This window comes from Procambarus clarkii, chromosome 8 (assembly GCF_040958095.1).
Source record: "Procambarus clarkii isolate CNS0578487 chromosome 8, FALCON_Pclarkii_2.0, whole genome shotgun sequence".
Taxonomy (NCBI): Eukaryota; Metazoa; Arthropoda; class Malacostraca; order Decapoda; family Cambaridae; genus Procambarus; species Procambarus clarkii.
The window spans coordinates 27,420,379-27,430,841 of NC_091157.1; the positions used below are offsets into that span (position 1 = coordinate 27,420,379).

General features: G+C 44.2%; 1 protein-coding gene across 1 annotated transcript; it reads right to left on the reverse strand.

The window, feature by feature from the left end:
* Positions 1-241: 241 nt before the first annotated feature.
* LOC138360010 (flagellar attachment zone protein 1-like) lies at positions 242-8,631 on the reverse strand. Its single transcript, XM_069319901.1, has 4 exons — positions 8,508-8,631; positions 6,687-6,985; positions 661-892; positions 242-627 (listed from the first exon to the last, which is right to left on the reverse strand). The coding sequence occupies exons 1-4, from the start codon at positions 8,629-8,631 to the stop codon at positions 242-244; spliced, it is 1,041 nt and encodes a 346-aa protein (XP_069176002.1).
* Positions 8,632-10,463: the final 1,832 nt, after the last annotated feature.

Below are 10,463 nucleotides of genomic sequence, written 5' to 3' on the forward strand. Positions count from 1 at the left end.
ACTAGGGACACTCTAGGGTACCTCATTTACAGGCTTAGACACAAACGTCCACCTATCCACTCCATAGATGGCGTTGCTGTCTAAGCGCCACCTCACCTGCGGTCAGCAGCGGCTATGTTATGAGCTGATCAAGACGGGAATCCAGCACCGGTGGCCGGTATATCCTGTCCTCACTAGATGGCGCTGTCCATTAGGAGGGAGTTTCGGGAGCAGACTGGCAGATGGCATTGTCGTCACTGCTTCATGCTAGGACGCTGGACTCGGGTCCATAACACTTGGGTAACTCTATATACTTATTCGTCCTTATGGGATTATTATCACTATTTGTTGAAACATTTCTAGTATTTCCATGCCCAGCTGCCATACGCTGTGTTTCAAGCCTATAATTAATGTCAGCTATTTGTTGTTGAATCTCTAATTGCCTAGTTTGTTCCTCGGCTTGTTGCTTCTTTGTTGCTTCTAGTTGCAACTCAATTAAACATCTTCTATTTTGTGCCTCAAGTTCTAAACGCCTAGTCTCAAGCTCCCTCTGCTGAGCTTCCACCTCTAATAATTTCTGTTGCTTTTGAGCTTCAATCTCTAATAGTTTCTGTTCTTTTTGAGCTTCAAGCTCTAATTGACGAGCTTCTAACTCAAGACGCTTTAACGTCATCTGATCACTCGACTCCTCTCTTAACTCCTCCAGAATTTCTTCGTCTAACTCTCCATTCTCAACAAAATGGGTCACAATGACTTTTACAATTTGGGCTTTAACCATTCTATTGTTGGCGGTCAAATCCAACTGATTTGCCATTTGTACTAACTCAGACTTTTTTAGGCTCTTAATTCCCTCAAAGTCTGGATGAGCCAACAACGACAACACTTGCTCCTCCATATTTACTAACACCTGGCACTTGATTAACACAATATAATTAAAACAATGGCACTGCACTACACTTCACTGTAAAATTGTCACAACACTGAAAATTCACTTGGCCTCACTGCACAAACAAAATATATAGGATGACTTACCTCAAAATCGTGAAACTTTGTTATTTTACACACAGAAAGGCTTGCATTGCACATGGAATATAAAACACAGACACCTAACACACTGGTACTTAGGAAGGCAAGGTTAGATTAGCACAGTTAAGTTTAAGTGGGAACAATATCTCCCGGACAGGCCCCCATAACTCTTGTTACCTATCGTTCGTTACGGCTCGTGACCCTAATAACAGCATGGACCTTAATTATCTAGGGCTACTACAAACTGCTGTTCTCAAGAGCGGATCACCAGTGTAACCCCATGATAAGTACAAAGCACAGAATTAAAAGTATATCTCCCTTAGGACTGAAGAAATATACGTATGCATTTTAATATATATATATTACATATACATCTCAATAATATATATATGAACAGAGGGTCACTATTAAAGCAAACATCAAAATACTGTCTCTCCCAGAATAAAGATCTACTACATGACACAACAACAAGTAAACAGACTTATCTCCCACATGTTATTCCTTCTGGTCCCTTGAAGCTACTGAACTCTCGCACCGTCATTACCCATAATTCTCTCCCGTCTGCCTCATCCAGGATGAGGGATGGAAAATACAGACTTTTTAATATTTAAAACTAATTAAACAACCACTTGTTCTCAAAACACATAAGAATGCAAATTAAATATAATAGTTACTTGCAAAATATATAAGTACAATGCTACCTGCTTAATTACAGTAAATAAACAATTATATAAACTTAGTAAAAGTGACATCTGGAACTCCCATAACTGAACAGGTCCAGCAATTCTAATTTCCCGAATCTAACAGGTATTATACGTGTGATGAGCAACCGCGCTCCTGTCCCCACTGGCATTGCCACACCACATGATAATTTACAAAAATATAATATGTGTACATATATGATGAAATGGAACAAAACAAGTTATTTTAAATTTATATACGTATCCAGCTAGGAGTACGTAACATAGGCATCCTTCAGTCTCGGGCGACTATGGAGTTGCGCCCTAATTGTCAATCCTGGTGCAGCATCTGGTGTGACTGATGAGGCCAATCCGAGAGTGGCAGTCCATCCCACACCGAACACAAACAAAGTTCGATTCTGGTCTGTCTTCCTGGCTATTGGCTTTCCTTCTCTGTCTCTTTGCCTCCGATTCCTTGGCAAGTGACTCCTCGAACTTGGAGAGACCTCTTTCAACAGACTGCCCCCAGGCTGAACGGTCTGCAGCCAGTGTCTCCCATATAGCAAGATCGACGTCCATGGCTTTCAGGTCCCTCTTGCATATGTCTTTGTACCGTAGCCGGGGCTTGCCTATTGGACGCTTTCCCTGCATCAGCTCTCCATTCAGGATATCCTTGGGGATCCTGCCGTCGCCCATTCGCACAACGTGCCCGAGCCAGCGCATTTGTCTCTGTTTCAGCATTGTGTACATGCTGGTGATTCTTGCTCTCCCCAAGGTGTTGTTGTTTGTCACCTTGTCTTGCCAGGTGATGTCCAAGATGTGTCGAAGGCAGCGCATGTGGTAGGCATTCAGCTGTCTTTCCTGATGGGCGCGGAGTGTCCAAGACTCACTGCCATAAAGAAGAGTGTTCAGGACACAGGGTATGTAAACCTGAATCTTAGTATACTCAGTTAGCCTATTGTTAGCCCCACTCTCTTTGTCAGTCTGGACATGGTAGTAGATGCCTTACCGATGCGTTTGTTTAGCTCCGTATCAAGAGAGAGGGAGTCAGAGTTTGTGGAGCCCAGGTACACGAAGTCGTGAACGACTTCCAGTTTGGAATCGGAGATGCCGATGTCAGGTGGGGGTTCCACTCCCTGTCCCATGACTTGTGTTTTCTTCAGGCTGATGGTGAGTCCGAAAGCCTGACAGGCCTCGCTGAAGTGGGTTATGAGCCGTTGGAGGTCTTCGGGTGAGTGGGCAGTGACTGCTGCGTCGTCGGCAAAAAGGAAGTCGCGCAGACACCTCAACCAAACCTTCGTCTTGGCTCTCAGCCTGGCGTGGTTAAAGAGCTTTCCATCCGACCTGGTCCGGAGGTAAATGCCTTCCGTGACAGATCCGAAGGCGTGCCGCAGCATAACTGCGAAGAAAATCACGAATAGGGTTGGAGCCAGTATGCAACCCTGCTTTACTCCATTTCGGATGTCAAAGGTGTCTGATGTTAGGCCATCAAAGACCACGGTGCCCCTCATGTTCTCATGGAAAGATCTGATGATGCTGAGGAGCCTGGGTGGGCATCCGATCTTGGGGAAGATCTTGAACAGGCCATCCCTGCTGACGAGGTCGAAGGCCTTCGTCAGATCTATGAAGGCTACGAAGAGTGGCTGCTTCTGTTCCCTGCATTTCTCCTGCAGTTGTCCGAGGGAAAAGACCATGTCTCCCATAAGAGGCTGCTATATAAGCTGGGGAGACAGGCAGGAGTAACTGGTAGGGCGCTCCAGTGGATAAGGGAGTACCTAAGCAATAGGTAGCAGAGAGTTACAGTGAGGGGTTGAGATGTCAGATTGGCGTGAAGTCACCAGTGGACTCCCACAGGGCTCTGTACTCGGACCTATCCTGTTTCTGATATACGTAAATGATCTCCCAGAGGGCATTGACTCATTCCTCTCACCGTTTGCTGACGACGCCAAAATTATGAGACGGATTAAGATAGAGGAGAACAGCTTGAGGCTTCAAAAAGACCTGGACAAGCTGCAGAAATGGTCGAACAAATGGTTGTTAGAGTTTAACCTAAGCAAATGCAATGTAATGAAGATAGGTGTAGGGAGCAGGAGACAAGATACAAGGTATCATTTGGGACATGAAATACTTCAAGAGTCTAAGAGAGAGAAAGACCTGGGGGTTGATATCACGCCAGATCTGTCCCCTGAAGCTCATATCAAGAGGATAACATCAGCAGCATATGCCAGGTTGGCTAACATAAGAACGGCCTATAGAAACTAGTGTAAGGAATCTTTCAGAACTTTGTATACCATATATGTCAGACCAATTCTGGAGTATACGGCTCCAGCATGGAGTCCATATCTAGTCAAGCATAAGACTAAACTGGAAAAGGTTCAAAGGTTTGTCACCAGACTAGTACCCAAACTGAGGGGTATGATCTACGAGGAGAGACTATGGGAATTAAACCACACGTCACTTGAAGACAGAAGAATTTGAGGGGACATGATCGCCACATACAAGATTCCCAGAGGAATTGACAGGGTTGATAAAGACAGGCTATTTAACACAAGGGGCAAACGCACTAGGGGACACAGGTGGAAATTGAGAGCTTGAGATAAGAAATTGAGATAATTGAGATAACTTACCTAAAGAAGGGATAAAAAAACAAATGGTTGGCATACCGAAAGGGAAACTATGAGGAAACTCCTAACAAATATACCATAGGTAACAGAGTTCAGAGTAAAAATTCTAAAGCCGCTTTCCATAACACATTTTGGGGGGTTATTCTATAAGGTAAATTTATATAGAGTATGTAATGTATAATAATTTTCAATGTTGATAATAAATAAATGAGGGTTATAGGGTTAGAAGGCTACTCTACTCCTGATTAATTTTTCAGCTGAGCTTCTCTCTCCGGAGGAGAGAATACACGGGTCGTAGTTTACGATTAAGTACTAACGTATCTGTTACTCCCCTCTGAAGTTATAAAATTCTTATATGTTAGTAGATTAGTACGTTAGTAGGTACACAGTGAATGTCCCGGATCTGTGTTACAGGTATGATCTGTTATCATGGGGTACATCTATATAATGATTAATGTATTATTCATTATGTCCCTTTTGAGATCAAGGAGATACTGAATCTACAATGAGATTAATAATTAGGGTCGCAGTGACTTGTAACTAGATGAGTTACTAGACACTGTTTGATCACTGGAGACTCATAAGATCACCTCAACTTCAAACAAGGAATTCTATGTAGATTTCAATTTAGCCTAAAGGTAGTCCTTGCTGGACAAGTATTTTAGTCTTTGTTATGATAATAAGTTCCTAGCCTAGCTAAATTCTATATAAAGTAGAGAACTGTGTATTTTGGTGTCAGTCTCTATGAATGTAGTCAGTGGTATGCTATAGTGAGTAAAGATTTAACTTGCACTCAGCTGACGCTAACTAATGTTCCCTAATCTACCTAAGAAGATGGTAAATGTAAATTACATACATTAGGCTACAGTACTATAACTCTCTGAATGTATAACTAAACATATATAGCAATCTAAAGATTCTGAATGAGCAGTAGACCTGCTCGGTTTTTGCACATTAAGTTACACTACTAAGACTCTCTGGAGATATAACTAAGCACATAATAACTTAAAGGATGAATATGAGATTATTATACGCTGGACTTGTGATCCTGTGTTTTTGGGTTCGATCCCAGGCGCCGGCGAGAAACAATGGGCAGAGTTTCTTTCACCCTATGCCCCTGTTACCTAGCAGTAAAATAGGTACCTAGGTGTTAGTCAGCTGTCACGGGCTGCTTCCTTGGGGGTGGAGGCCTGGTCGAGGGCCGGGACGCGGGGACACTAAAAAGCCCCGAAATCATCTCAAGATAACCTCAAGATCTCAAGAAGATGGTGAGAAACAATTTGTTTCACTACTGATAGTCTTCTGCTAAATGTTCACTTACAGGTTATTGTTAAGTTCAATTTCGTTTGCACTAAGATACTTCTTCAAACTGTGTCTAAAATTGCTTATGAGCAAAAACGAAAAAGAAGAAGCTGAAACAATACTGATACAACCCTGCATGTGTATCACATTAAATGGATTACTAAATCCTAGTCCAGACGACTAGGTATATATGTGGTCTCCGTTGGAAGACTTTCCCTAAGGTATAATAAATACAGTCTTCTCTGGAAGACTTACCCTAAGGTATGATATATGCAATGAGATGCGATGAGGACTGAATGTGGTCAATTATTATCGCCGAGAATAATTCTAGGGCTGCAGTGGGGTCAGTGACATTTGTCGCTGTGACGGGAATCAGTTTAGGCTGCTGGTCACTAATTAACCTCTGAGACTCATAGAAACTATCTCTGCTAATATTAATTGTACGAGACTCAATCTTTTCTGATTAGTATTGGTTTTGTCAGCTGGCATAGACTTCTTCACGTTTAAGATTTTACCTGTAAGTAAGTAGCCTCCTGCTGACTTTAACAGGTTCATTCACTGTTGTCTTGTTGTTCCAGTAATAGACCTACATCGGTGAAGCGGTCAGACGTTTTCTTGGTATTTCCCAGTTTGATTCAATTTTTGGCAAAAATCTAGCTCTGTTCCCTAGACCCTTAACATTTAGGTCAGATGGGATGTGATCAACTACTATGGCCAGGACAGGTCGGACATAACCGCCTTGCTGTACTAGCGGTTGTACTACTATATAATCTTGAGGTCCAGTTTTGTTAGGAATCCAACTATGTTCAATTTCACGTTACTCAAGGGATTAAGCCGCTTGTTGTTAGTGATGAACGTTCTCTGTGATCCCTGGTCGAATAGACCAGGTGTAGGTATCGCTCTCAACTTGGAATAAAGATTAGCATTCTATCACTAGGAATTAGGTGCTCGACAACTGCTTTTGCTTCACCCTCAAGGGTACTTCGCAAATGAGAAATTTATTAGGTTTACTGATTGGAATTCACTAAAGAGTCGAATGTATTCCAATAGCATTCGAAATTCTCATCATCCCTACCATGAAAGTGAGGTAGATCAATGGTAGGAAGACGAACTTCCCTTTCTGTTTATTAGCATCACACGTGATCAGAGTATTTTGAAAAAAAATTTTGTTTTCCAATTTTTCTAGGGATTGTGTTAATTTATCTATATGATCTTGGACACCCTCCTCAAACTGTTCCGTCTCGGCATGGAAGTTATCCAGCTTATCGGGCTCAGCATTTTGTTGCATGAGGACTCTGAGAAAATCATCTGCAGCCTCACTTGTTCTCTGCATCTTTTGCTTGGCCACCTCTATGTGGTTTTCTAGTACTGGGGCTATGACACCTGATTATATCAGCTGATCACATTTATTCAACTGTCGAGTCACATAGCCTTTGAGACTCGTGTATGATCTAAGATATAATAAGCAATTGCTTGACATTACTTCCGGTGCACAGTCTGTGGATTTTAGCTTAAATACGTGGAACCAGTACGGTTATTGATAGCCAAATATCCAACTCCTTAGTTTGGCTATGTTATTCTACCTCATAGAGGTTAGCTTACCTACCTAATAGTAAATAGCTAATATTTTATTAGTGCTTTGGTGTCTCTACAGGATTTTCCTAGGCTTATCTCATCATTAACTGCGTTGAATGGGTAGTAACACCTAGTAAGACTCAAAATTAACACAGTAATATATAATAAGATATGGACACACAATTTGTGTAAAATAATGATAAATTCTACCCTGATTTGGGTTTGCTCAATAATAAATTTAGACTAGGTTGTACTGCCTGGTACAATGCTAGTCTACTAGTAATCCTACCTAACTAGATTGGCTAAGAATAATGAGTTAGACTAAAGTTGTACACATTTTAGTACAATTCCAGTCTAAATTATATTTCTATGGGTTGGCATAAAATACGATAATGATGCTAATTGTGCAAGGTCAGGATAGTGCTATGTTTTTGGTTTTTTATCATTTTTGATTTATATAGAGTATATACAGGTGATTATAGATGACAAGTATCCTACGACTATGAATGAATGTGTGGCAGGTATTCTACTGCCATAATTCTATAAGTGTGGCAGGTACGATGCCATAAATCCTATATGTGTGGCAGGTATGCTGCCATAAATTTTATACATGTGGCAGGTATGCTGCAATAACTCCTATAATTATCCAAGCACCTGACAATACTTCCTAATTAAAGAGTATAATGTTGTCAGGGATAATAAATGATTAATGGATTGTAGATAGCCTAACTTCTGGCTATATTCTACTAATTATATTGGTTATACTGGTTCTTTAATAATAGTCTAGCTCTCTAGACTATCTCGGTTCGTAGGACCATAAAATATGTTGGTCTAAGAACCGGTATAGATTTTTAATGTTAATTCTGGTTCATCCGGTCTGAAGTCAACCATAAACTATGTGGGGAAATCTGGCTCTAGGTATTATGCTAAAAAAATAATATATAATTCTAATATGCACGAAGGGCAGAATTCTATTCTAAATGAGAGAACCAGTGGCTTATGGACCTCTATTAATAAAATGCAATTAAATTCTAATAAATACAACAATCCTATTAATGTATAATAAATGAACTGTAGATTCTATAAATTCTAATGCTGCTTCACATTACACATTTTGGGGGTTATTCTATAAGGTTAATTTATATAGTGCATGTAATGTATAATAAATTCAATGTTGATAATAATAAATAAATGAAGGTTATAGGGTTAATATGCTACTCTACAACTGATTAAGTTTTCAGCTTAGCTGGACTGAAGATCCTAACCCAGCATAACATGAAAGTAATCAGTCATCAGTAGTCATTCAGCAGTAAAGGTTGACGGGGGCTCGTTGGCGGCTGTTGGGTGCAGACGTGTCGTTCGTAGCGCTGTGTGAGGAGGGTGTCTGTGATGGCTGTGGGGATGTTGTCCCCTGGGTGGGCGTGGTACGCCTGTTGAAGAGACATGGGGTCTTACCGGCCTCCATTGAAGAGGACCTCGTCGGCTGGTCTGGCTTTTATGGTGCCAGTGGACCACTTGTTGATTGGTGTTGCCCTGGTGGATGTTCTCCATGTGCAGTTGTCGGATTTGGTGGGCATCCAGCTGCTGCAGGGGAACCGCGCCGTGGTCAAATTTAGCCATCAGGCTGCATTTCACGCGGTTCTGGGCGGTGTGAGGGGCATGTTTACCCTCTCCCTGATGCCGCCGGTTCTGTTAAGGTAGTGAACCTCAGCGTCGCCTTGACGTATGTGTCGGTGCGTTGTGCCCCCTTCGAGTTTAACGACAATTTCCTAACTGCTGTGTTTGGACGGTTTGGTACTGTGCTAAGCATTCGTTGGGACAAGGTACTTGCAGGGCACTGTACTGGGATGCTTGACGGTTCCCGCACCCTGACCATGTCTCTGAAGAGTAGTGTTCCGTCCTCTGTGTCCGTGTTGGGTTACACGCTCCGCTGCCAGTATCATGGGCAACCGCGCACCTGTTACAGGTGTGGTAATGTGGGTCATCTCGCTGCAGTGTGCGACGTGGGAGCAACTGGCAGGGTGCATGTGTTTCGTGAGGAGGACTTACCACCCCTGTTGACTTCGGATGCTTATGAGGATGGAGTGGGTGCTGTGCCTGAGGCGCCTGATTGCTTGTCTGCTGCTCTGCCTGTAGAGGTAGATACTGTGCCTTCTGCGTCCAGTTTGTTACCTGCTGTGGCCCCGGAGGGAGTTGTTGTGCCGGAGTGTACGAGTGTTGGGCCGTCGCCCGCAGAGCGTGTGATGGATGTCCATGTCCCGCCCCCATCTGTGGATCTGGTACCGGCTCCCGGGGACGCGGGTCCTGTTGTTTTGGTGGGGGGGCTTCGGCAGGAGGAAGTGCCTGCCGTGTCTGTGTGTATTGGCAACTGTAGTTCTGCTCTTTCCATCCCTTTGCAGAAGCGTGCGCGTCAGTGTTCTGAGGCTGTTTCCCTGGATGATGCGGGCAGTGTGAGTGATGTGGCCTCTGGACTCTTCGGACGATGCGGGTGTGGTTTGTGTGGATGGTGACTGTGCCTGCAGAGGGGCCTGCTGGGAGTGGTGTGGTGCGGCCTGTCTCGAAGCGTTCGCGGCGGGCTCGGAGTGTGTCTCCCCTTCGTGGTGTGCCCTGGGAGATGGTGGGGGAGTATGGTTCTCTGGCGCCCCCCGCCGAGGATGATGGTGCTGTGAGGGGGCTCCGAAGTTGCTACCTGTGCCCCCCCTCCTGCGTCACCTGCTGTTGGTTCTCCGCAGTGGGGGGTTGGCCCCTGATGATCGGGACCTTGTCGTTGTGTTGCGGAAAGATGTGCGCCGGGAGGTCTCGGCTCCTGTGCCCTGTAGTGGGGTCGATGCCGCGCCTGCATCCCCTGCGGGTTCCCCTCCTTCAATGCCTCGGTCTGGGGGAAGCCTAGTCCCGACTGCTGGGGTCGTGCCCTGTGGGGGTCCTGTGTTGGGCCCTTATCGGGATTCCCGGGTGCTTCCGATCCCGTGGTGCTCGTCCACTGTCTGGGTGTCACGGGTGAAGGAGTTTGTTTATAGGGTGCCGGATAAAATGTCTCAACCGACGGTGGCCAGGTGCCCGATGACACATGGGTGATTTGGGAAGTGTACTGCTTGCGCTTTCCGATATACAAGTTTCCAGAGAAATATTTGTTAACGTCTTGTGCACACCGCTACGCCGTGCGTGGATCAGCTGCCGCCGTGAACTCGTCACCCCGCCTTATGGTGCTGTGAGTCTCCCTCTAACGTCCACCTCTGTTTTCGTAGCCACTCCTCTCTCTACGGCCCAACACATCTCA

Bases quoted from the DNA above. Each gene is read 5' to 3' on its own strand.
- LOC138360010 (XM_069319901.1), bottom strand. From the start codon at position 8,631: ATGTCTCTTCAACAGGCGTACCACGCCCACCCAGGGGACAACATCCCC. The intron at 6,986-8,507 runs GTCAACCTTTAC...CAGGTGTCATAG, and splicing joins ACAGCCGCCAACGAGCCCCC to CCCCAGTACTAGAAAACCAC. The intron at 893-6,686 runs GTAGGGATGATG...GTGTTAATCAAG, and splicing joins TGATCTACCTCACTTTCATG to TGCCAGGTGTTAGTAAATAT.